This window comes from Poecilia mexicana, unplaced genomic scaffold, assembly GCF_051168715.1.
Source record: "Poecilia mexicana isolate PSO_F unplaced genomic scaffold, ASM5116871v1 scaffold_9, whole genome shotgun sequence".
Lineage (NCBI taxonomy): Eukaryota > Metazoa > Chordata > Actinopteri > Cyprinodontiformes > Poeciliidae > Poecilia > Poecilia mexicana.
In genome coordinates this window covers 9,320,251-9,347,932 of record NW_028263378.1, presented here as the reverse complement: position 1 = coordinate 9,347,932, position 27,682 = coordinate 9,320,251, and the positions used below count along the sequence as shown (strand labels likewise).

The following is a 27,682-nucleotide window of genomic DNA, read 5'->3' as shown; positions in this document are numbered from 1 at the left end:
AGGTTGCAATAGTAGCTTCAGGGAGGAGCTTGATTTATAAAAAATATATTGAAAATTGCAGCTTTTGTTTCATTGCAGACAGAATTTTGAAAAGCCAGCTTTCTGTGCTACTTTTTAAGTTTTATTTGTCCCTCAGTAACCGCAGTTCTTTCTGTGTTGCCAGGCCAGCAGCTGATGCTGACTGCTGCTGCCTCTCCTGTGGCAGCTCAGCCACCGTACCCGACTTACGGCTATCCCCCCGCCGCTGCCGCCGCCGCCGCTCCTCCCGCTGCCGCAGGTTACCCCGCCCAGCCAGCCTACGGCTTCAACATGTAAACGGCTCCAACTCATCTTATTCCATCTGTCTCTCCTGGTTTCCCTTCACCTGACAAACTCACGCACACTTGAACTGAACCGCACTGCTCCGAGCCCCAGCTGATTCGACGGAGGCTGAAGAGTCTGAAGAGTCTCCGCCCGCGCTCACTGAAACTGCAGTCTCAAGTTTCTTCACGCCCCGTCTAGATGAGTGGCCTCAGAGATGTTGTGAGGAATCCGGTGACCTCCCAGCCATTTTCTTCCCACTTGCATCACTAATCTAAACAGCATGAAGTTGCTTCTCAGCAGCCGGAGGAGCACCAAACCACTTCGTCCTCTTGCTGTTCCATGTAGACTTTATTAACCATAGAGCAGCTTTTGGTTCTGTGTTTTATCGCACTGATGAAAAAGAGACTTTTCTGAGAAGCAGCAGAAGGTGGGAGGCATGTGTTTGCTTCTCCACCTTCCTCTTGAAAGCACTGTTGCGGCCTTATTTAATCTAAGGAGGCGGCTTGTTTGTCTCACATCTGAATTCACATCCGTGTCAAGCTCTGTTCTGAATGACAGTCGCTGTGCAATTGTTCTGTGTCCTTTCACAACAGGTACAAGTATTTGCAGTATACAGACTATTGACCACTTGTGAATAAGAATTACAGTCTGTGTGTGTGTGTGTGTGTGTGTGTGTGTGTGTGTGTGTGTGTGTGTGTGTGTGTGTGTGTGTGTGTGTGTGTGTGTGTGGAGCCTTTGAAGCTTTTGTGGACACAATGAAACTTTCACCCACTGTAGATCTGATCTCATCGGTCGACTTTTCAAAGCCCCGGAAGTGGAAGTCCGGAGCATCGGGTTGGGTGAGACAAAAACCATGAAAAAAAGGAGGTAAAATCATAAATATGTGCATGTGCTGCCAAATAATAATACTGCAACCAGGAGCACAACTGTCATGTTACACTCAAGTATATCAAGTATTACAGATTTTGTGTCAAAAACAAAGATGTATAATAAAACCTTCCCACCAAATTAAAAAAAAAAAAAAAAGATGTGGTGAAGCTTCGAGTCTCAAGGAGGTGCCGGTTAGATAAAAAAACTGTATAATTTAAATGTAATGAAATTCCTTACAGATCAGAAGTAAAATAGTATGAAGCGCCATATGTATTGTCTATAATGTGTTGTAGTCCTAAAAAAGGTATAAAGATTTTTTTTGTAAGAAAAAGACAAATGGCCAAAAAAAAGCAGCTTAATAAATGGCAAAGTCTTGAGACAAGTTTTCTCAAAGTGGTTTTCATTTTTTCTCAGCTCATTTATAGATATAAAGCAACATCTTTATATTCTGTATGTTGTTTATACTTTTGCATGAATTACTGCATCCATGCAGCAGGACAAGGAGGTGATCTGTCCAGGTCGCTAACCGTCGTTAGCTCGTCTGTGTTGTTGTCTGGTGTTTCTCTGTTTCCCGTTTCAGTAATCAGGTGAGTTTAATGGGGAATCAGCACAGTAACACCAGGATCCCTGAACCAGACGTTGGTGCCATTAAACGTCTCCATAAAATTTATCTTGTTTGCAGAAGAAGGCATGAAGTACTCTAAAATTTCCTGGTACAGGACAGTGTAAACGTAAACTGGACCTGAAGCAGCTTGGGGTTCGGAAGAGGTTTAGGGCCACTGAAACAACAAAAGTGACTTTTTCTCCAGATTCTGACTTTTTCTTCAGAAATCTGATTTTTAATCTGAGAAGACTCAAGTCAGAATTTGGAGAAAAAGATTTTTCTTTCATTGGCACTAATCCTCGTCTGTCTCAATCTCTGAATTACACACATTGTGGAGCTGTATGAGCGACTTGCTTCACAATCTAATCCTGTCAAAACGGATTTGTTGCTTGGTCGTCCCTCTTCTGCCGTGCTTTTTTTCCTTCCACTTAACTTTTCATAAATATGCCTGGACACAACACTCTGAGCATCTTTGTGGCTTACTTTCCTTTTTGAGTTGGACAATGATTGTCTGCTGAACAACTTTCAAGATTGTGTAGGGAATAACATTATTTTGTATAAAAAGTTTTTCATAGGTTCTACAGTACTGACACTTCCTGATTATTTTTTGGGGTTTTAGCTTTGAGGCATGTTGACATTTACTTGAAATATATCGTTCTGGTGCGTCAACTAAATCTGATTTATCTGTAATTCTCTTTAACATTAATTTTAACTTGGCAGAAAGAAAAATGAAGTTGACGCTGAAGCGGTGTCTATTCTTGTTCCTCATGTGATTTTTTTTTTTTTTTTATTAACAAATGAGTTAAAATCTCAAAAGAGGGATGTTATTGTTGCGGCAGTGTGGTTTTACGTCGTAGATTTGGACCAGACTGACATTTTGGTAACTGAGCAACCAGGACATGATTGATGGAGTCTCCCAGAGCTCCAGCCTCTTTGTCTGGAGAGGGCGTGGTTGGATGTTTGTAGCTGTTATGAGATAAATCTGTTTGATTAAAGAAGCAAATGCTTAAATAAATGAATAAGATCAGAGCCCTCCACCTCTTCCTCCTTCTTGTGATAAACAGAGAGAGGATATGCTGAGCCCCACCCTCTTTTTTATTTCAAAAGAAAGTGTGCGTTTTGTCCCTTCCAGAAAAACGGCCACTAAATCCTCTTGTCCTGCTTCTAAAGTTCATGAATGTCACCGAGAAATTCATTAAAACACGAAACTAAATATTTATCCAACATTACTTCCGGTGGGGATTACGCACAACCTTCTAGCGAGGATATTTCCATGGTGACAATCAACAGATATTGGAAATAGTCGGTGCCAACTTCCTTGACTGTATCCGCCCACCGTCACTCCTGATATCCGGGATTCTCCGGGCGCAGCTCAGATCACCTGCAGCCAGGGAGCGCACCAGCGGCAGCGCGCTTTTCCTTACTTACAGAAAAAAAAAATAAAGAGGAGAAAAATCTGCTTTGTCTAAAAAACCCCTCCATCCTTAGATTTGCAAATATTTTTTATTTTAGATTTTACTGTCTAATCATGCAGGATAAAGGCGCATTTTTCAGCCCCTTTTGCAGACCGCGGTGTCTGGCGGCAGCGGCTCCGGCTGGAAGAGCGAAACTAACTCATCCTGGTAAAGCAATTCTGGCAGGTGAGTTCACGGCGACCTGCCGCACGGGGGGAGAAGGTGGTGGTTCAATTGAAGACCACAGGCTTTACAGCTTACAGAAAAAAGTTACAGTCGTAGAAACGGAGAGCACAGTTTTTAGATACTCTGATTTAAGCCCGGCTCTGTTGAACAACTGGGTGTTTCAGTGTGAATATCCTGTAATTTAACTTGGTTTAAAAAAGCGGCGTAAAAACAAAGCAGAAAGTTATATTTCAAAGAGAAGTCGCTAATATTTATTATGTGTTGTTCGTGAGAACCTTTTGGGAAAATGAAGACTTCACGCAGTTAAACCCCCCCCACCCCACCACAAAACTTTAACTTTTACATTTTACACGTTTCAACAACAAAATTTAAGGAATCTAATTGGGATTTTAAGCAATAAATCAACGTAAAGTAGTGCATACTTTATATTGTTTCTGTTATTTTAACTGCAGTTTGGAGGCATATCTCAGAATACATGCTACATGAAACAGCTGAAAAAGCATGCAGTCAGATTAGATGGAGGGTGTTTGAATATAGATTTTAAAGTCTTGCAACAGATTCTCAGACTTGGGTCTAGACTTTGACTGGACCATTCTAACACCATTTGATCTAAAGCTCTGGCTGCATGTTTAGGTTTAGGGTTGCAGGTGAACCTCCACCCAGGTCTGAAGTCCTATGCAGCTGTTACCACATGTTTATCCAGGATTAGATTATTGCTCCGTTCGTTCACTTTGCTCTGTTTTCTTGCCCCCCTTTGGAGTAAAGCATTCCCACATCATGATTCGGCCAACACTGTGTTTCATGTACCATGTGTGGCGTTTTGCATACGAGCCAAAACATTATCAATCTGACCACAGCATCTGCCAGTTTAACTCGCATGTGCCAAACTGAAGGCATGTGGGCCAAATCTGGCCCACCAGAAATTTTCATGTGGCCCTCTCTAGAAATGGCACCTTCAAGATGATAGTTGTTTTTTTAATACTATTTCATCAATAAATCAGTTTTGTCTGTACAATACCAGATTATATACACACATTTCATATTCTTTAACAGTTTAAGGGGTTGTCAATACTTTCTGCCACATTTAAAGACCTTTCTTGAACTTGATGTGGGCCAAAATGAAAATAAGTTTACACTCCTGGTTAAGGGGGGTTGATGTGGTAATTTCACAACTGTGCCATACTTATGGATGTTCATTTCCTGCTTTGAGCATCCGTTAGATGTTCAAATCTAAGGATATTCATAATTAACTTAATTCTGGTTTTACGTTCTCTTCAACTTCCTCCTGCTGTGTTGCTTCGTGATGCTGCTTGTTCACTAATGTCCTCCAACAAACCTCTGAGACCTTCATAGAGCTGCTGGGTTTACACTCAAATACACTTCAATTACAAACAAGTAATTAATAACTAGGTGAGATCTGAAAACAACTGGTTGCACTGGATGTTTCCAGTACAACCACTATAAAAGTAAAGGGGACTGAATTCAAATGCATCCATATTTTCAGATTATTTGTAAATATAAATGGGACAACATTCATCCTTTGCTTTGCAGTGCTTTACATTTTTTATGTGACCACTAAAAGCCTCGAATAAGATCCTGCAGTCTGAACAGCATTTATAAGTAAATTCAAGACCATCAATTTATGAGGCAAATACATTTTTGGTTACCAACTGCTGGTTAGTGTGATGAAAACGTACATAAGCCGGATGAAACGTTTCCAGATATAAGCTGATAAAAAAAAAGAAAAGAAAATAATTCACAATTGTTTTCTAGCCTAAATTGAAGATGTTGCTCTTTGAAAAATTATTTTTAACTACCAGCTCAGCTGCTTTCTTCCTGTGTCCGTCCTTCCTGTCCCGGTTGGGTCCGACCTGCAGGGGATTCTGTTCATCCTTCCTCCTGTGCAGGTTTACATAACACCATTAGGGCAGCAGAGTGATGCAGCGATGTACAGGACATGGTCGCATCAGACGTTGAATTTTTGTTTCTTAACTTTATGAATCAGCAAAGAACCCTTTAACATCAATGCCAGGTGTTATTTCTCAGTTTTAATAAAAAGTTTCCTGTGTACTGTATTCACCCAAAACGTCTTTTTCCATTCAGCATGTTGGACTTTTATTCAAATTTTGGCAAAAATCAAGCAGCTCATTAACATATTTTGTTGTTTTATAGATGGATCTAGGCCTATTTTTCTGGACAATAAATTTTCCCAGAAATTATTGCAATAAATGAGAAAATTATTGCTTTTAGATCATTTTCAAATATTATATTGAAAATAGCTTTATTGTGAAAATTAAAGTCCGATAAGTTTTCTTTACTAATTTAAATTTTACACTTGAATCTGGGATGTTTTAATGATCGAAAATACAGCATAGCAACTAAAAATGAGATAAAATGGAAATAAAAACCACACAACAGCCAAAACCATAAATAAAATAGATTATAAAGTCTCTGTAAACAAAATTACCCTTCAAAAAATATTAATAATCAGAATGGAAATTATCGAGCTCATCTCAGTTTATCATGCGACTAATTGCTTATTGCGACACCAGTTGGATTTATTGTTTCAGTCGTTTGTTTGCTTTCACAGTTTCAGAATAAATCTTTAAAACTCATAAATTGTAGCCAAAATAGTTGCAACTACAATATTTATCAAAAAGTCAGTAGAACTGATTTTAAAGACAAAGGTTTAATCAAATGGTATATTAAAAAAATCTAAGCAATTTCAGCTAATCAAATAAATTAATTACATCAGTTATCATTCAGTGCCCAGGTTGTATTTTTTAAGTCGTATCTGTAATTAATCAGTTCAGAGCCCTGTGCGCTCCTCCCCTGCTGCCGACCTCCAAGTGTGATGATGATGATGATCAGGCTGCAGCAGCTCCTCCAGCTGATGAAGAACCTCTCTGAGGTGCCTCTTCATCAAGGCTTCATGCTGACGTTGGCTGCGCTCTGCTGATTTCGGCTCTGTGCTCTGCCAAACGTCACTTTCTCAATCTTTCATATTCCTGAATGAATTTCTTCTGATTGAAAACAAAAACAACTCATCTTGGCTCCAAATGCGACTTATTACACTCATTCCGAGTTTACTTTACCTCTGAGACAATAACATAATAAATAATTATCATCACAACATTGCACGTGCATAGCACTAAGACAAATATAGAATATTTAAACCAGAAACAAAAGGCTTTGAGCCAATATAAGGTTATTGCAACTAGAGGGCCTAAAATAACAAAATTAATTTAGTAGTGTCTGCTAGTGCCTCTAAGTATCAGCCTTTTTTCAGCCAGCTTACCATCAGTGTGCAGAAATTGGTGGTAATTAGATATTATTTATTTCTTTTCATTTTCTGTTTTTCAAACTGTTGCAAACTTGCTAAAGAAAACCTGCTGAACTTACAGAACCATCAGCAGGGTAATAATTTTCTAACAATGTTTCAGGACGAATGTAAAATCCGGATAATCCAGTTGGGTGAGTTTGTCTCCTGCAGGCCGTTGAGCGATGATAATGCAGTTTTCAGTACAAAGCAACATGTAGCCATTTCCAGCCACATGTAACATTGTATAAACTATGCATTCCTCAGAGATCTATACAGCATTCACATGCAATTTTAAAATGTAATAAGTTCTGGACAAATACAACAAAAGGAAAATGACTTGGAAATATGTTTAGACTTTATTTTAAAGATATTTTTCTTTCTTTGTCAGCTTTTAAAATGACAAAAGTCAAATGGCAAAGCAGATTTATATTGAATTCAGATGCTTTATATTTCCACATCACTCACTGATTGGCATGATTTTATTGATTTAATTGATCAATATTCTAGTTTCGTAGGGAATCAAAAAAGTCAATTCCACTTTAGGGAGCTTTAAGTTCAGGTGGGTTTTGAACTGTGGTCAAAAATGCCAAACAAGTCACTACGCTGCTGCTTTCTGAAATTGTTGTAAACAAACTAAAGTTACCAAAGTTGAAAACTCCTTTAAAAAAAAAATCAAGATTTAGTCTGAGATAGTCCAGTAGTTGTAGGTGTTTTAAGTTTTTAAAAGAGCTTCTTCAAAAACCATAAAAGCTCAACAACTGAAAACTGGAATCCAGTTTTAGCATTGGGTTGATAACATGCAGATCATTTGAGACCAACATTAATATTGTGTTCATGACTCATATGTGGCGTTTAGTTTATTTTATGAAACTAAACACCTTCTTGAGAGAGATTTATTCTTCAAACATTCAGTTTCTCTCAATTATGGGTGAGCAATGCCTCAAAATAATTTGTTGCCATGGAGACCTGATGACTCCCAACCCACTTTACCGTCCTGCTCAGAGCACAACGTCACCCAGCCTCGTCTGACAGCTCCAATTGTTCCACACTTTTTATTTATTTCTCTGACTGGGCAAGTTTGGACGAGCAGTTTCTTGATGAACACACAGCTGCTCCTTGAATGGCATGTGTTCTTGTCTTTCCTGTTTTTAATTATGACTGAGGAAAATTGGCCTGCATGTAATTTCATAATCATTCTTAGGACAATAGGATTCAGTTTCTCGATACTCTTAGCTTTCAAAGTTGAGCATTAATTACTAAATTACTGACGGAGGGTTCTGTACATGTTTTGTCTTTCCTCCATATTTTTGTGATTGTCTGATTGTTCTAAAAGATGAGTAAATGTTTGGGCTCTAATGTTAAAAGCTGCTGTTTGCAGCAGAATGGTCCCTCAATGTCAGGTTTAAGGCTGAATAAGACAAACTTGGCCATGCAGAGGCTTTCCGCCATCAGTCCTGCGCAGCCTGACTGACTGGTTGTGACCCGGTGCTGATCCCTGTTCCACTAAGGTCGGGTCGGGCCTGCCTGTCAAGTTTCACAGCAGCAGCTTGTCTTCATACGTAGTCCGTCTGGTGACATGGGAGAAAAAAATAAAAATTATAGTGACCACGACTTAGTAACTTGTGAGAAATAATTAATTATAACAAGTCGCGGTCTTGAGTTTTTTGTTTCAGTAGGAACGCTGCAACTGTTTCTTTGTAAAGATCAATTGTTTGGGAGTAAAAGTGTGTCACTGGGTTGAGATATCATCCACAGGAAAACTGACGGATAGTTTATACGACCAGAACAAAAAGGTATTTTCCCATCCTAGGGAATCTAGTTTGCACCGTGCCTGGTGTGTGTATTTGTTGGCAGCATTTCTCTGCAGACAAAACGAGCCACTTGTACGTTCCCTGCAGCTCTAAGAAGACAAAGCAAGTGGAGATAGACGGTCAGACCTTAATGGATTAAAGAAGCCACTCAGTTAATGGTTGGGAGGACGGATGCGCTGCTTTCCAGTGATGGTGGCTGAAGCAGAGAGAAGGGAAAAGATAGTTTTTGTCCAGGAGAAGCCTGAGGGATTCTAGTTGTAGCTTTTCACATGAAAGATTCACCTACAGAGAGGTAGACGTTTAATTTAAAAAAACAAAAAACAAAACTGGAATATTTGATGCTTTTGTCACACTTTCCCCCCGCACAGATCTCCCTCTCTTCCTCTCTCTGTCTCGGTAGCCTGAGGCCAGCCGGTCGGGTTTTCAGAGTGGCTGTCTCGTCTCGGGCTCAGAGGGCTCGTCAAACTCTGGCTTATTACCCGTTTCCCCACGTCACAGGCGGCTCAAACAGAGTCCACTCCCCCTGCGCTGTCCCTGCTGCTGGTTGAGCACCGGCACCGGGAGGCGAGCTAATAAATCACTGAGCCGTCTCCCATCCAACCCCCTTCACCTCCTCCAGCCCGTCAGCTAGATGTTGGTCTGATGCACCTGCAGATATGCAGTGCAGGTCACATTTAGTAAGAGACCCCTGGTTGAGACAAAAGCCTCAGATCAATTTATATTTTACTGCAGTTGCTTAGGTTTTGGATTGAAACATCCAGAAAAATCGGCATATAAGCTGAGCAGATTTATTTATTTCATGTAAGGAAAAGGTGTTTAAAAATCATCCACTGAGTTTTTCAGTGTCAGGCCCACAGCATGACTTTCTTCCACCATACAGAGCAATAATCAGTAGTTTTCTGTACTTTCATTTGGTGATGCTCCGATACCGATATCGATATCTGTGGTTTAGTGTCGCCTGATACCAATCCGATATAGAAAAAGAATCCTGAATTGACTTAAAAACTTTTTTTTTCTTTTTTTAAACATAAACATAAATGTAGTGAATTACAAAATCAATTGATAACGGTACAAAACACTTAGACACTCCAATAGCTAGTTTGGTCAAACATGTAAAAACAGCTAAACTTTAATAAGTTCAGTCAGTGGAATTAGGAGTAGTAAAAAGTAAAATAAATAATAAAGAAACTGAAAGAGACAGAAACAATAGGTCGGCTACCTCAGTCAAACGTGTAAAACAAACTGCAATAAACCTAATTTTAAAAGGCTCAGAAAGAGCAATTAGGAATTCTAAATATATTGTAAAATACATAAGAAAGCAGGACGTTGCTTGAGCACAAAGCATAGAATTAGACTGAACAGATCTGCATTTATCAATCGTTTTTCAACAAGTAACATAAATCTGCAAAGTTTTAGAAACTCACTTCACCAGGATTAAATTAACGTTTTGAAACCTGATGACTGATGGCAAATATATAAATATTTGTTTTACCCTGAAACCTAAATAATCACAGAAGGGAATTCAATTTCAAGTTATTACCTTCCCCTGTTAAGAAAATAATACTTTAGATTTGAAAAATGGTTTCCATCAACAATCTTTTAAAGGTGACAAATCCTATTTTCTTTGTCGTCTGCAGCTCACAGTCCTGTGGGGGAAACCTGTCTCTGTAGAAAAATGCCACATAGATCATTTTCTTGCTGTTGGAGTGGGTTAGACATAGTTTGGGTAATTTAATCAAATTGATGAGTGTGGCGCTTTAGTGCTCAGACAAACTTGGCTCTTTGTCGTAATGGAGATTTGATAGAAGCCTGTACAAATGTTTTTATTTTTTATTTCATTGGGAGAATGAGACAATCTAATCACAATCAGACGTGTGGTCAGTCTCATGTCTCATGAACACTGAGGTTAAGTAAAAGTAAAAGCTTTGTTTTTAACCTTCTTTACAGGAAAATTATCCTATCATTATTTATATGCTTCAGTAAATATTGATGACAAAAATTTCAGTCAAGATGAATAATCTTTGTAATCAGACATTGCCTTTGATGCAGAAGTGCCAAAAAAGAAATAGTAGAAGAGAGCAGACCAGCACAATTAACTTCATCCAAAAATCCCCTCTGCAGAAAAAAGGTAAATTTTCATTGAGAGTGTTTTGGAGTAATTTGGCAAACCTTTAATCATCAAAATGCAAAATATAGTGATCACCACATTCAGCAACAAAATAAGAAATTAAAAGTAGTAAAATAATACGCAGCGGCTCATAGATGAAGCTTTGATGCCAGTTTTTTTTTGTGGTTTTTACAAACTCATGACTAGAAAATCTGTGTGCAACCAGAACAGTCTGTGAGTTACCACTGACTGACCAAGGTGCATAAATACCGTTCATGTAAAACAACAGCGCTTCATCCAGTTTAAAGCCTTGCAGCATTATCTCTAGTTGCACAGACAAACAACCGGAGCTTTGTCTGTCCTCCTCTTGTAAATCATCCCGTTTCCTCCATGCTGCAGGGCTGTAAGCAGTTTAAGCAGTTTCCATGTAAAATTAATCAACATCCCGCCTGTAATTAGGCGTCAGCAGCTGAATTAGAGAGTGTTGTTCAGGACAGAGAAAGCCTGAAAGGCCAGGCGTCAGATGAATAATTCTTTTCATCTTTGCAGAAGGCAAACAGAGCCGTTCTCGTTCTGCTAACAGGAGACCTGATGTTTGAAGTGCATCATTCCTTTGGCTTCACTCTCAGCTCCTTTGGACTGGAGATGTGGACGTAACAACAAGTTTCCCTCCGACCTCCTCTGCCGTGTTCCTCCCTCTGGAGATTTGTATGAGATAAAAGATGATCAGGATTAATATTCAATTCTGCTGCAAAAGTGACGCCTCGCATATCTGCAAACCTTCAAACAGACCAGTTTTTAGTATTTTCTTTTTCTTGTGAGTTTTGCAAAGTAAAGCCCTTTTCTGTCATGCTGCACACAAAAATGAATATTGAAGGATTTGGAGCTTGACTTCTGTTCGATGCTCAGTTGTCACTACATCCCGATGAAAGCTGATAGCGGGACAGATGTGTCCGAGGCTCATTAGTGATATTCAGCATCAGGGAGGGCAGGATTTCAGGGCCGATCCTCCCTGTCAGCTGCACACATGCTGGCTCAACTTTGCTTTGCTACTCTCTGTTCTGAAAAGAACTGGCTTCTAACTTGTCATATATTTGTTTATGTTTCTGTTGAGATTATTTTTGAATGGTGATTTAAAATGAAATAGCAGAAGTTTGCTAATTTGAACCTCCATTTTTGTACCATCAAATGATTCTTCCCTTCAACCAACTGCTTCATGTCCGTTTAGCTAATTATTCCATTTTATTTGATTTCTTTATTCTCAAACAGATTTTTTAAAAACAATAATAATAAAAACTGTCAGTAAGGTGGAGAAAACATGCCTAACCAAGATCAAAATAATTTATTTGCCACTACTGTTTTGTTTGTAAAGGAATAGGAAGAAGTGAAAACTTTTTAAATCATTCCCCTTATCTCAATTTAATTAAATATACTATTTTCTGAGTCAATAATTATCAAAAATTTGTTATTAAAACCATGTTATAATATGAATGTTTCAATATTGTCTTAATATTTCTGTGAGAGACAACAGGCTCTCCTGGTTTCTATTGGGAGATAAGTACTTGGTAAATATCTATAAAAAATATAAAACATGACACATATTGCAAGTTGATTTAACTTTGGATTATTTTTTAGACTTTAAATTACACCATGTTTAAAATTAATTGTGGTTCTGATCGTTGTTTTCTGTGCTCAGTTACTGTAATTTGTTATGGATTATTAAATTTCTAATCCTGTGAAACATGATGGTTGTTTTTATTTTGTGGTGTATAAATTAGTTTCACGTCTTGCCTTATTTATTGGAGTTACTTTAAAACTTTTCCTAGGCTATTGGTAAATTATTGAACCGGACTAATCACTTGTCCAGTTAAGTAAAAAAATGTCACAGATGGATTTTTTTGTACCTGGAAAATGTTGGTATAAGCAAAACTAAAGCTGCTTTAATAGGATTTTTCTTTTTTCTGTTTTTAACTTTAATTTTTTTTAATGATGGCACGTTTCATTCCCCACTGATAAATTCTCACCACCAACAGTTTTTATTGCTTTAAAAAACAACAAGAGAATTAATGGATCTGATTTTAAAATTAGACGCTCTGTGCTCATGCATTCAAACATTTCATGTAGTTTTTCACATATGTTTGGCAGCGTGTGTCTGTAGCATGAGCCCAGGCCCAGATGTGAAGGGTAGGGTTGTTGATTAAGTTGTTAATTTTGTCTGTCTGGTCAGAGAGTGACAGCATTACCTCCATACAGCCCAGCAGCTCCAACAGTGTGTGTCAGATTGATGTAAAATCCACTCAGTCTGTGGATATTTCAGCTTTAAAAGTGTCTGTTAAAGCAGATTTGTCTGAGGTGCTGTAATATTTCCCACCACCTCTGGATTTCTCCACATTGGAGTTGCAATTTCTTTCTTCTGTAATAGCAAGTGTCAAAGGTTTGTGTTGATGTATTGATTTTCAAGGCATTATGTTGGGAAACCTGAGGAAGAGGAGAGGTGAGGGAAGATGCTGCTGAAGGAAAGAGAATAGAGAATTTATTAGGAGAGGGAAGCGAGTCTGCAGATAAAGATTAATGGCCATTTTTTCTTGTGTAACCTACGTTTGGCAGATACACTGGACTCATTTAGGCTGTCACCTGTAAACGTGTGTGTAGATACGTGTGCGTGTGTGTGTGTGTGAATCTGTGCTGAATGCAGGCTGCAAAATGAACTGGAAGACGGACAAGCTGCATTACAGATGCTGCACATCTGATGAGGATTGATCATGTGTCTGTGTGTGTTGCCGCCTCGGAGTTGGTCCACTCATTTTTTCTGTCACTGCCGCACTTTTCAGCCAGAGAAGATAACAAACAGGAAAGATGGAGAGTAGTTGCTGTGTAGGAGGACACGGTTGGGACGAGGAGACGTCACCAAAAACGATCTGTCAGAGTAATCAGGGTTTTCTGTGTCAGTAGTAGAGATACACAAGTCAAAAGGTCTGAGATCAGGAGCAGCAGGTCGTGAACCAACAACAACTCAGCTGTTGTTTCCACTTCTAGAGTTAAGTTTAAAAACATTAAAGGTTAGCAATATATGCTTTGATGCATAAGTGTGAAAAATCTTGTAATTCATTCATTTTCTGCTGCATTCAAAGTCGAGACGAATTAAAAGTGATTTGTGAGCTTGAGAAACTATTCTGTCGTTGTAATCTTGTAGTGATTTTAGATTTTCATTCATAACACACAGTAGTCTGAGCTCTGATTGGTCCTAAATTTATTCCGACTCATTATTCTATCAATCATGCAGCCTGACGCATTACGGTATATGTCCAGAATTTAAATAAAGCAATAAAAGACTGTGAGACACAGGTTGAGTGCTTAGCTTGGAGTTAAATATAAACTCACATTATAAGATATCAATGCAGTCATGACGAAGCAAACTCTGGACTGATCAGGTTTACACACTAGTTGATTTAAATAGTCAAAATATTATCTTTTTAACGGCTTTAAAACGTCTAACAGTACAGTTGTAGTGCATGACGTTCAAGGAGACAGTAAGTGTGTGTTTCTCTCTCGGTGTGCATTTTTGTTCCTGTGTCATTGACTTAATGGAGGGTCTTGGCCTGGGTAATGGAGACCCTCCCCACTGGCTGAGTGGATAATTTAATTAATACCAACCTTGTCTCTCCGTCCCTCCTTCCTTTGTGACTCATCTCTGCTGTGGCTGGTTTCTGACTGAACCTCGCTGCTGCTACACACATTTATTTTATTTCCTATTTTCCCAGCCAGCCTTATGGTCCTCATATGACTTTCCTTCTTATTCTTTTGGTCCAGTTGAGCCACTGCAGGAGCAGATGATTTATCCTCGGCAACCTCATTACTCTTTCTCCCTCTGCAGCGGAGCTTTTAATGTTTATGTACTAAAAGCTATTTGTGGCGTCACTGTAATGATCCATGACGTAATTCATAGAGGGAGCTGAGTAATGCTTGGTTAAGGTAGCATCCAACACGCCAGGAAAAAGATCCAGACAGAAAACTATTCATTCACAACTACGCACCAGCTTGTGTTGGTCAATCCATCCTGCTGCAATACTTTCAACTGGTTGTCAGGTAGCAAAATGTGAAAAAGTTAAACGGATGATATTTTCTTTTTAAAGGCACAATCACAAATTTTTGCTAGCCGATAAATTGGCCCAGTAATTACTGTGATAAAAGAAAATAATGTTTTCCTTCAGACCATTTTAAGTAATGTGTTGTCACCTTCACAAAATAATGGTTAAGTTATTTTTTAAGATGATTTAGAAAAAAAAATTGTTATAAAAAGTTACTGATGGCATAATAGTGCAAGTTTACCCTCTTAAAGACCAATAAACTTTATTTTAACATGTTATACTAAAACCAGAATATATTTTAAAATAAACAAAATAAAACATAACAAAGAACAATAAATAAAACTGAAATAAAAACCACTTACCACTAAAACCATGATTAAAATGGATTATGATGTCCCTGTAAACAAAATTGGTTTTCAAAAAAATTGAATCATCAGAATGGAAACGATTGAGATCATTTTAATTTATCGTACAAGTAATTTAATTGCTTATTATGATGAGCTTACGCAGGAAACGGCAACACTTTTGTTTTCAGTTTTGGGCTAATTGTCTGTATTTTGTGCTTGGTGCAGTTTTTACTCTGACTCTCTTTATTCCCAGGTGGAATCGCCGGTGGCATAGAGATCTGCATCACTTTCCCCACAGAGTACGTGAAAACGCAGCTACAGCTGGATGAGAAGGCCAACCCACCGAAATACAGAGGAATAGGTATCCACCCCGTCTTACTTCCTTTCTCTGGCGCTTATTATCTAATTACCCATCATCTTCAGATGCATCACCTTTTCTGGAGAGCCGTCATCGGGCTTGTTTATGTGGAAGAGCCCAGTGCTCACACACACGCTCGTTATCGGTGCCTCGCGTCGCACACAAACACGGCCAGGATCTGCTGATGTCTGCTGGGACTCTGAGGATTGGAGACGACGCTAATTAGCGCTCCAGACAGCTGTTGCTTTTCTTGCTTGTTGGTTTTGTGAAACCACATAGATTTCTGGACTGGTGTCGAAGGGAAAACTTTTGGTTTCATTGGATAAAAATAATTTGTGCTAACGCTGACTTTAATGTGGTTGTTTTTAATTGACAATTTTAAAGAAACATAATCAGCAAAATCAATAGTGAAAACAGCTGAGAACAATAATTATCCAGCACAAATGTTGCTACCTGGCAACGAGCAATCTGACCATAAAAATGGCTCCTTGGATGCCAGGAGGCAAAATTAAAATACAAGTCATAAAAATTTGCTCCCTCAGTTTTGGAAATCAGATTTGCAGCAGAACTGATGTCTAAGGGCAAATTGATCTGTATTTTAAGCTTGGAGCTGAGAGACCAGAAGAGAAACACGTGAACAAATCTGATGAGATTTTGGAGACAGAAAAGCATGGCTCTTCAATGTGTCTCTGGTCCAACACTCAATTTGAAGACTCCTGCTGTAAAGTCAATAAAATTACATGAGAAATTTCTTTTTAGACATTTTTTGTCTTCGTTCATTGTCAGTATAGCAGCACTGAAAAAGAAGGTTTGATTTTATCTTTACATTACTTTGCTTCAAACTTGTAGACTCACTAAATTCTCCAAATTTACTCAGCATGGATCCATAAATCAGTCCAACTTAACTGATCCCAAATATCTTATCTCATTCATTCTCAAATGAGTGATGCCTTCCCATGGATTTTATAAAACTAAATCGGATGTAAGCAGCTTTACTAGCTTCCTGCAGAAGCTTTCTGTGCTACAGCTCAAGCTGGTTCCTATGAATAAGAACGATAAGCAGGAAGCTGCTTTAATTTCTTAATTTACTGAACGTCTGTCTCTTTCCAGGTGATTGTGTGAAGCAGACGGTGCAGAGTCACGGTGTTAAAGGACTTTACAGAGGACTCAGCTCACTGCTGTATGGATCCATACCCAAATCTGCAGTCAGGTGAGTGAAACAATGAAGAATAACAAATGTATTGAGAAAGCTAATGCTTAATTAACTTGAGTTTGCCTTACAAACTAGAGAATGTATGTTGTTTTAAAGTTATTTTTCATTCAATTCTTAGGTCAGTAAAATCAGAAATGACTGTATTTGGTGTGTAAATCTGGTTTCTCTGTATAGTTTTTTTATACATTGAATAAAATATCCTTTTCTTTTGCTAATTGGACACAAAAGAACAAAACCTTGAACCTTCACTTCCAACTTTATGGACTTGTAATCTCTTTGTATCTTTACGTGTTTATCTTTATTTAAATGAAATCCCTTTATAAATTTGCATTTATAATTCCATAATTATATATAAAACCCTAAGTTTAAATTCACAAGGTGAACATATGCTGATTAAAACAAAACCAGTTAAGCTGTGATTGTTTCCCAGCTGAAACTTCTCACTCACACAGTCCAATTATTCCAGCCCATTACCCACAAGGCTTGGCACAAATGCCACACTAGCGCTCAGTATACAGTAATTATGTTATTTTTTTCCCACCACTGACATTTATCTACAGACAAATGTGCACGCTGTACCTCTTGTGCAAGCAGTGACGTACACACACACACGCACACGCACGCATGCACGCACGCGTACTCACACACACACACACACACACACACACACGTCACAAACCAAAGCCGGCTGCTTTTGTTGTTGCCTTTTTGTTTCATTTTTTCACTCGGTTCCTCTCATTCTTTCACTGTTAGAGTGTGTGCGAAGGTGCGTAGGTGTGCATGTGTGCGTGGGGGTGTGTGTGTGTGTGTGTGGGGGTGTGTGTGTGTGTGTGTGTGCTGGAGGGTAGAGCAAGTCTGTATGATAGAGAGACAGGCCCAGTCAGGCGAAGCAAAGATGCCATTCAAACTCAGACAGGGTCTCAATGGGGTTCCAGAGACGGAGACTTGGTGTGTTTGTGTGTTTGTGTGTATTAGCAGGGAGGGTGTGTGTGCGTTTGGGTGTGTGTATATTCACATGTGTCTGTCAGCTTTCAGCATCATTTCCAGAGGGAGCTGGGGTTGGGTTTTTGTGAACTTGAAGGAATATTTTGTCTTGGAAAACAAATCAAGTTGGATGTTCATTGTTTTCCGTCCATCCAGTTTCAGTTTCACCCTCTAATCCAAGCAGATACAGGAGAGGGGCCACATAATGTAAAAAAAGGTAACTAATTTTAATAATAATAATAATAAATAGCTGCAATTGAGCTGTTTTTATTTTTATACAGTAAACTATTCCATTTATTGCATTTTTATAAAATTAGATGTAGGACTTGCGCAAGAAAGTAGGAAATGTAAGTATAGCATGACAAAAACAACCAAAACTAAGCTCTTATTAGTTTTGATTTACTTACTAATTAAAACTTTTTGTGGATGACAAATATAATCAGATCAAAGAGGAAATAAACAGTAAAAACTATTTGATATACATTTTTAAAATTGTAATAATGTAATATAAAGGATATATATATGAAATACAGTATTCAGATTCAGATTCAGATAGTTATGTGATTTAAGTACATAGAAATAAAAGTGGTACAGCACAAAATGTGCAGATTTATTTAATCAAATGTGCATCTAAATGTGTCCTCCAACATTTCTTCAGGGAGTATTTCAGTCGACAGACAACCTGACTAATTTCATAGAGTGCATGCAGCAACTTTTAAAAAGTACTGTGCATCTTTTCCGTTGGCTCATGATTCAGATGATCGTTATGTATTTAATTTGTGCTGCTGCAGTTTGCAATATAACACAGAGTTCAAAACATGACATTCATCTTCACCGTTCTGGAAGTACTCCCTTACTTCAGACCAATTTAGACCAAAAATGAAATGAAGACTAGTGAAACTTAAGGGTAAGACGCACTGTAAAACATTTGAAGGTGGTTTAACTTGGAAATGAAAGTCCCCATGCTGCCTTGAAAATGCAATTTAAGTCAACAAGATATTTGTTTTGGGTTTAACTCAGAAATTAAAGCTCATGAAGTTGATTTAACAACAAGAGTCAAATTGTCTAAACATTGTGTTTTAAGTTCATTAGTCTTGAGTTGTGAGTTTTATCTCAATGCTGCAATTTAAACCAAATAACTATTTGACAATATGCAAGAAAAAAAACTGCCCTCACCTCATTAAAGAGCAAACATTTCTCTATTATTTTACTCACAATATCAAGCAAAAATAACTACTTATTTTACTTTAGAATAATTTTAATTCTTGTTTCAAATTGCACGAACAAAATTTCGGATCTGCTCATGAATTTTATGAAACATCACAATGAATTCAGCTCAAAGATATTTAATTTGAACAGGACATAAAAATGAACTTTTGCTTTAATAACATAAGAGCCAAATTAATGTCAAGATACAAAACCATGCAGCTAAGCATTCTGGGAAATGCTTGGCTGCATTTCCCAGCTAAAGACTCCTGTCTTTTTCTTCTTTCAGTTTTTTTAAGTGCTAACCTAAAACCTCTGGTTTATTCAGCTCTTGGAGGTTTGACAAAGTTAATAAAAAGCTTAGGTTAAAAATCTAAAACTCACTGCACTTGTTTCACTTGAAGAGTAGAAGATGGTCGACACAACTAAAAGCGGCTCAAATGTTTTACAGTGCAGGCAAAGCATTTGATGCAACGTTGGCAGTTTTCCTTTAACCACAACTTGATCGGACTTTCTATTTTTATCTTATTCTCTTATCCTCCTCTGTTTCACTTCCCTTTGCCTCCCCAGCTCTCCTCCTCCATCCCATTAGCTGATTAGCTCGGTATCATCATGGAAGATTGCCAGGGAGGTTCAAGATGGATGTCCAATCGAGCCACTTGCTTTTCCCTCCTATTACCCCCCCGTTCGTATCGATACTCTTCTTTCATTCGTGGCTCATTCCCTCCACTGCAATGTTTTCATCCTTCACCTTCTCTTCTCACACAAGAACTGACCTTGTTGGAAGACCCTTTAATGAAGATTGGGCAGCTCTGTCTGTCTCTGCTGTGGACTGACTCATCTCTGACTGCGGGTGTCGGCCAAAAGATGTGTCCTATTTTAACCATAAAGTGTAGTCCACATGTTAAACGGCTGAGCAGAGTAAATTGGCAGAAGAGCAGGGCTGACACCGACATATTTCTCCCTGGCAGCCTTTAATGAACAACGTTTGATTCACAGAGGTAGTTAATAAGGGTTCTGCCACCCTGTGGAGTCACAGCAAGCTTTTAGTGGACATGTGGTCAATTTATTTCAATGCTAAGAAGCTTTTTATATTTATTCATTAGTGTGCATAAAGAGAGAAGTTCTGACGGTAGAAAACCTGCCTCTTAAAGCCGTCTGAATCCGTGACGAACAGATGTGGAGCCATAATGAGCGGAGAAAACTACTGCAGCAGAAAGGCAGATGGAGAATAAAATTGGGCTTACATGAGCCCAGCAAAGAGAAATTCATTTTGCTGGAGCAAAGACGATGGCAGGTGAACGGTCCAAGCAGACAGAGGAAAACATTGCATTTATTAAGGCCCGGCCTGCCACTCCCCTTTCAGGAAGCCTACCAGGCAGCGTCCTGCTGTCACCACAATTCAATTTCCATCTATAAATAACCTTTCTCGTAACGGACTCGCTGGCACGACGTTCACTGATTGCATGGATGCTGGAACCGCACCTTTCTGTCTGGAATGGCCTCAGTGGCAGCTGCTGCTGGTCGCTCGGTGTTTGCAGAACTGCTGTGGTTTATTGGGGCGTCTGCTGTGTCTTTAATGAAGACACAGCAGCCAGCACAATAAAGCAAAACCCTTCAACACATTTTGCCCTTTCAGCATATTGTCTTCTCTAGAAATATGAGTTGGAATCAAGTGTTGGGCCAGTTTAGCTCCTGGTGTGCAGTGATGCCCAAAGTGTCCCACCCGGTCAGCATGGGAGACAAACAGGCGTAACCATGGCGACATCTGCAGGAATACTGGAAGAACGCCAGTATTGAAAGTGGTCATAAAAGTACAATAGGAAAACTTTAATTAAATCGATGGGCCAGAGGCCAAAGAGCAGACGCAGTTCTGAGGCCACTGAATGTTTTACACATAAATATGGAGAATCTCTTGGTGAAGCACACAGACAGTTTATGTCTAGCTAGATGAAAAATGTGTCGGTGTTTTCTGTTTTCTTTTGTTTTATTCAACTATTGAAAAGTCAGACTGGCCACAAACTTTTAATTGGAAAATCTTCAGATCTCCTGTAAGCTGCAGTGCATGAAGCAGGACTAAATTCAACACCTAGTCTGACAAAAATGATAAGGATTACTTATTTTTGTTTTTATTTTTGTAATATTTATATGCATCTGTAACATTATTATTTAAAACTAGACAGCCAAATCAGATTTCTCATGTATTGCTAGCCTTAGACCTAGATTTATGCTGAGCACTGAGTCCAAAAAGCATGATATGTCCTTCAGCACGTATCATAGTAAGAGTAGCAGAGATTAACCTGAAATGATGTAACCAGATGATATTGTGCAGTGCTCAACCATATAAATCCTTCCTCGCTATTTTATGACACCCAGACCATCTTCATCTTGATAATTTCTCTTTGCTCATCCTGATTTAGGTGCAACAGTGAAGATTTAAAATGTTTCATCTCATCTCTTTCTCTCTGATTCCCACAGCTTGTAACAGCTTGGAAATATACACAATATAATCCAATATAAGATAAAAAGAGTAATTCAGTGTAGTTGTTTTCCTTGTAAATATCTATATTTTAACTTAACTCATCTTAAAATAATCTGTATGAATCTACCATCATCATGCACAGGCTCTTTCTGGAATCGAAGGAAAAGCAGGACTTCATTTTGCCAGTGAACTTCTAATTTAACATTTTATGCTGTTTCTCTGTCAGATTCGGCATGTTTGAGTTCCTCAGTAACCAGGCGAAGGATGAGAACGGCCGGCTGGACAGCACCCGCGGCCTGCTCTGCGGGCTCGGCGCCGGCGTCATGGAGGCCGTGCTGGTGGTCTGTCCCATGGAAACCGTTAAGGTATTAATTAGAAACTGGTTTATGGTTTATTGACTGAGCTGATTTGTTTGCTGAAGACGTCTAATAATTGGTTACATGAACAGTCTGTGTACTGTGTGAGTTTTTACTCAGTTAATCTGTTGGGAGGCAACCGAAGAATATCAAAAGTATTTAATTTTCCTGAGCTTAAATTTTACTGATAAGTTTTTATAGTGTCCTCGTCTGTGAAATAGACAAAACATTCATTCATCCTTCACATCCTCAGGTGTGTTTTCTCTGCAAAGTAATATTTTCTGTCCTGTGTGTCTCTTTTGTTATCTCCCAAGGTTAAATTCATTCATGACCAGACGTCGGCCAAACCCCAGTACAAGGGCTTCTTCCACGGAGTGAGAGAGATCGTCAGGTCACAAGGTAAAGAAAGCATTGAATATTTGTGACCTCTGCTGGACACTCAGAGTATAGCAGCGGAATAACCACTGTTGATGTTTCCTGTGTAACATAATTTATCTTTGCTCATCCTGATTTAGGTGCAACAGTGAAGATTTAAAATGTTTCATCTCATCTCTTTCTCTCTGATTCCCACAGCTTGTAACAGCTTGGAAATATACACAATATAATACAATATAAGATAAAAAGAGTAATTCAGTGTAGTTGTTTTCCTTGTAAATATCTATATTTCCTTGTAAATATGTACAAGGAAATATAGATGTTGACCTCTGTCTTTCTGTCTGAACAGGACTGAGAGGGACATATCAGGGTTTGACTGCGACGGTCCTCAAACAAGGCTCCAACCAGGCTATTCGCTTCTTTGTAATGACGTCTTTGAAGAACTGGTACAAAGGTCAGTGTGCACAAACACTGTTTGTGTTTGTTTAATTTAATTTGTAAAGGTAACACCTGCAGGAGGAATTCAGATCCTTGCAAAAGTATTAACGCCCTTAAACGTCTTCAATGTGTTTTATTTAATGTGAAACCAACACAAAAAGTACATTATTCTGAAGTGGAGATACAATTATAAATAGTTTTCAAAGGTTTAGCCACCTTCACTCTAATTTGTGAAGATGAAACTTTAGTAAGCAAACAGCATCATGAAGACCAAGGAATGCAGCAGGTAGGCCAACTATAAGGTTGTGGATATTATTATTGTAAAATAATATCCAAATACTAACCGAGGAAATCTCTAAAACCTGCAGAATGTTGGCCTTTGAGGACTGACTGAACTCCACCAGTTTAGATCAATTCATTTTTAACTGCTAGAAATTCAAATCTGAATCCAGTTGAAGATTTTGAGAATTGGTGTTCACAGATGGTCTTCATTAAACCTGACAGAGTTTGAACATCTCGGATTTGTTTCTAGAGGTGCAACACAGAACCTGTGATTATAGAAAAAAATTTTTTTTTTGCTATAACTACAGTGAATATCGCTAAGTCTTTATTTGGTGGCAGAACATAAATGCACACCACACTTTTAAGATTTTTGATTTGAAAGGATTTGTAATCTTTGTATCATTTTCCTTTCACATCACATAAAATTATACATAAATACATTGACATTTGTGGTTTTAATGTGACAAAAAATGGAAAATGTAGTTCGGTATGGATACATTAAATTCCTCAAATGTGTTTATGTTAATTTAAAGTTTAAGTACTACATAAACATCACAGCTCAGAATCTTTTACCAGTATATTGTCTGGATATTAGACAAGTGTCCACTGAATGATACCTCACTTTTTCTGCCACTAGGTGATGACCAAAACAAAACTATTAATCCCATCATTACTGGAGCATTCGGGGCAATAGCGGGGGCAGCCAGTGTATTTGGAAACACGCCCTTAGACGTCATCAAGACAAGGATGCAGGTACACAGTGGCTGCAACACACTGGGAGAGGATCTCTGCTTTTTGCTTCTGCTGCAGTTTAAATTTGGAAAACTGTTACAAATTGTGCTTATTAGATGTAATCCTGCTGTCGTCTTTGAAGGGTCTGGAAGCTCATAAATATAAAAGCACACTGGACTGCGCTTTGAAGATCCTCAAACATGAAGGCCTGGCAGCGTGAGTAATCGGTCATCTGTTGGTTTTATGACGATTATTATGTTTACTTTTAGCTTTTGGCACTCAAACTCTCTAAACCATGGCAAACCATTACATGTGGATTTATCATAAGTTTATATCAAAGCCATATTTATCTGACCATCCAGTGGAGTTTACTTCACTAGGATGAGTTCTTAGATTTTAGCCAATCAAAGGCACATTTCAACTTGCAGCTCTGATGACACAATCATCCCAAGGTTTGCACAGTCTACAGATAAATCTAATAAATGTACAAGTCACAAAGAAATTGTGCAAAATAATGTAAAAACAAAGCAACACCACACTAATAATTCTGTCGTTTAGAGCTGTTTATTGTTTATTAGCTCTTAATCCAACTCTGACCTGTCATAATGTGACTCCTCTGCTGTGACTCCTCTCCTTTAAAGCACCTCTGCCTTATTTGCGTGAGGAAAATGACAATCTTCCAAATCATTTGTCTTCTTGGAGCATGTTCTCTCACTGATTTTATTTTATTTTTGAAGAAAATCTACATTTATTCAGTAGTAAAGTAGCAAAAAGAGTTGAAAATGTGTTATTAGCCATCAGTGGAGCTCCTGTTACAGGCAAGTTAAAGTTTAATACAATAGGAGCTGCAGCCTGTCATAATGGGAGGAAGACCCAGTGCTTTCATTTCACCACAGTCACTGTGGAATATTATCAAGTATGGAAAAATATATCTAAGACTCATTATAGTAGAAATGTGTTTGTATCTTAAACAGCGACAAAAATAAAAAGATCCTAAGTCAGTGAAAAAATTCACTTTCTTCTGTTCACTTGTCTTAAATATTATCAAATCTAGTTCACAATTTTAATCGCTGGTTAACACTTCGTTAGCCAGTAATAGGTCAACGTCAAATATAATTATTCTGAAACAGCTCCTCTTTTAACCTGATTTAACCTGATTGGACAAATATTCTGAGCTTCCATTTTATATTCTTTCTACCATCACAAAGACGCCGTTAACACAAAGGGCTCCTTTGTGCAAAGGGCCCCTGTTCATGTGCCCGGGTTGACCTCACGGTGACCCTGGCTGGGTTCTGGTTAGCAGTTTTGGTTTTTTACCTCATTTGGTTTGTAGGTTCTGCTTCTACAACAGCATAAAAACAACTACTGGCTTTATTTTACAATTACCTACACAGCAAAAACACAAAATATCACAGAGTATGTTTTGTCCAGTTTCTGGTGCGAATATCTTAGCTCACTTTAAACAAACTTAGAAGCAACTGTTCAGTAAGAGCTTGTTTTAGATCAACAATTTTTTAATATTAATAGAAAAGTACTAGTTCCACTGGCAGATTATTTCACTTATTACATGGAAAAAATTTCATAAGTGGAAAAAGTCTGTCATTGGAACTAGGAATTCTTAAAATAAATATGACTTAAAACAAGCGTCTAAATCTTGCTGAAAAGTTACCTTTAAGCTAGTTTTATCTTATTTCAAGTGTACATTAACCTCTGATGTAAAGTGAAATGTGTGTTTTCATAATATTCTAGATTAGCACCAACAAAACCATAGAAATGAAGATAAATGTGAATGGATAAAAAGCGTAATTTTGCTTCTTTCTGCCTTTTTCTGCCCATAGCTTTTACAAAGGGACCGTTCCCCGGCTCGGCCGTGTGTGTCTGGATGTAGCCATTGTTTTCATCATCTATGAGGAGGTTGTGAAGGTCCTGAACACTGTCTGGAAGACAGACTGAGCCGCTGGTTGTGCAGGAATGCTGGCACAGATCTAGGTTTTCCAGATCTCCTCTGTATCATAAAACCAGCTGTGAACAGATTGGGGTGAATGGCTGGACATAGAGCTGTGTTATGTGCTGACCACTAAGTCATTTGCAGATAATCAGAGGTATCGACGTAAAGAAAAGCCAGAATGGATGCTTACATCTGAACTGCTGGAGGTGAAGCAGAGCTCTTATACTTCACACCGAGACTCTTTCCTCACAAAGTAAAGAAAAAGGGTCTTTTATAGTTTAGACAGATTACAAAATTAGTTAAATCACTGTGAAAAAGCTGTTTTTGGCATTAAGATTTATTTTTAATAGCTTTTTTTAATGCATTTGCTTCATTTTCATCATAATCCAAACACAATCTGTCCGTCCAAATCTATTTTAATGATGTTTACGACAATAATTTAGGTGTTTACACTTATTTTACACTTAGAGGATGACAGTTATTTTTATACAGTGTAGCATAATATATGTTTTTAAAAGTATCTCTGCATAATATAATATATATTAAATCTGTGCCAAAAATCAAATGAAGGTTTATTCAGAGTAAAAACAAATATATGACTCAAATAATTTTAGATAAAATATTGAAGTTGATCTTTTTATTTGAATATTAAAAGTAAATGTATTTATAAAGAGCTAAATGTTAAATTTAATCAAGACCATTTACTGTTAAAGGTGCCACATATGTTAAATATGTCATGCATTTCTGGTATTAAATGGCGTTAAAATGTTTATGAGATTATTTTACCTGTTGGGTTTCACTGTGAGTTACCTGAATCATCCCAATTCAGTCATTTTTTAAAAATAATTGTATTACAATAAACCATCCGAATTATGGCAACCCAGGAAAAGATATGAAGAAAATCATCGAATGATTTATCTTTTGTCTCACAATATGTGAATAAATAATCTCACATTACTTTTTTTTTTTAAATAATGTAATCCTTCATTAAATTGAAACAGAAGTGTTTATTTGATTTATGTTTTACTTTTAAAATCTGATTAATAAAACTTTCTAGTCTGGAATTATTATTTATATTTCCCCAGGGTGTAAATGTAGTGACACAGAGACCCATTTTTCTTAGTTACTCTTGGAAGTTGGAAAAACAATAAAACATTCCACTAGATTAGGCAGTAAGATTAAGAATCAAGCAATAATTATTACTTTTTAAATTATTTATAATGATATTTAAAAAAAAACTGTGACAGAGAGTGCTGGGTGAAAACCTTTCTGTTTCTGAGGCTTTTTGTCATCATTTTTACTGAGGGTGACAATAACTGTGGATCCTGAGTTATTTCTTTACAGTTTCAGACAGATATTAACTCTGTTTCTTTTAATTAAACATTTATTTAACCAGATTAAAGCCCATTTAGATCAAGACCTCTTTCAAGTCATAAAAGACAAGCCAAGTAAACAAAAATAACAAAAATAAAAAAAATTAGAAACATATAAAATGCAAACAGTTTGGCAATTAAATATAAAATAAGCTCCTTACATCAGTGTCCAAGGAAACTCTCAGAGTTTGCAGGAAGCTAACCATCTTCCTTGGAAACGTCCACTTGCAGTCTCACCTCTTTACATTTTCTTAGACTTTTGTAAAACTAAGCAGAAGAATCACAAGAGATCGTTTTGTTTGCTTTGAGGAAAAGTTTGATTCATTTAAATCCTGAGCAGTTCACGTTTAATGCATTCAGGTTCTACTTCTCACTCATGTGCCTTTATGCTGCTGTGTTTGATGGTGAAAGCTTTGTCTGAGCTATCCGTCAGTGATTTCATGTTTAACTTAAAGCTGAGGTGTATGTGGTTCGCGTTACTTGTGATGTGCAAACAGTCCTAACTGGTGTAATTGTAGTGATTGTAGTAAAATTAAAGCCTAATTTCATTATTTTTGAAAGTAAATCTTTATTTTCCTGCTTTTCCTGACAAAGCTGTTGCATTCTGCGTGGCCAAATGTCTAAAACAAAACGTGATTCTGAGACTATCAGTGTGTACCAGAAGTGTGTAGGTGTGTTTAGGCTGTGAGGGTGACTAAAATGATGTTTGTGTAATAAATGCTGCCCACATTTTTTTTTGTCAGTACTTAATGTCTGTATTTAAATCCTGCATTGTATAAGGATTTGTGTTTTTAATCTTCCCTCAGCAACTTGTGTGTTGTCCTGTGCTTTTGGTTTCTGCAG

General features: G+C 37.8%; 2 protein-coding genes across 2 annotated transcripts in view; both read left to right on the top strand.

The window, feature by feature from the left end:
* cltcl1 (clathrin, heavy chain-like 1) overlaps nt 1-1,555 on the top strand; it is a 35,497-nt gene extending 33,942 nt beyond the window's left edge. Inside the window, exon 31 of the mRNA XM_088008741.1 lies at nt 164-1,555. Coding sequence (XP_087864867.1) covers nt 164-315 — 152 coding nt within the window. The 3' untranslated portion in view covers nt 316-1,555. The remainder of the gene's footprint in view (nt 1-163) is intronic.
* A 1,426-nt stretch (nt 1,556-2,981) lies between these two features.
* LOC106926602 (tricarboxylate transport protein B, mitochondrial) lies at nt 2,982-27,571 on the top strand. Its single transcript, XM_088008740.1, has 9 exons — nt 2,982-3,417; nt 15,346-15,453; nt 16,561-16,660; nt 21,562-21,700; nt 22,006-22,090; nt 22,416-22,520; nt 23,424-23,539; nt 23,661-23,734; nt 25,357-27,571. Exons 1-9 carry the CDS (start codon nt 3,306-3,308, stop codon nt 25,469-25,471), a joined length of 954 nt encoding a protein of 317 aa, XP_087864866.1. The 5' UTR covers nt 2,982-3,305; the 3' UTR covers nt 25,472-27,571.
* Nucleotides 27,572-27,682: the final 111 nt, after the last annotated feature.

Bases quoted from the DNA above. Each gene is read 5' to 3' on its own strand.
- LOC106926602 (XM_088008740.1), top strand. From the start codon at position 3,306: ATGCAGGATAAAGGCGCATTTTTCAGCCCCTTTTGCAGACCGCGGTGT. The intron at 22,091-22,415 runs GTAAAGAAAGCA...CTGTCTGAACAG, and splicing joins AGAGATCGTCAGGTCACAAG to GACTGAGAGGGACATATCAG. The intron at 23,540-23,660 runs GTACACAGTGGC...TCGTCTTTGAAG, and splicing joins TCATCAAGACAAGGATGCAG to GGTCTGGAAGCTCATAAATA.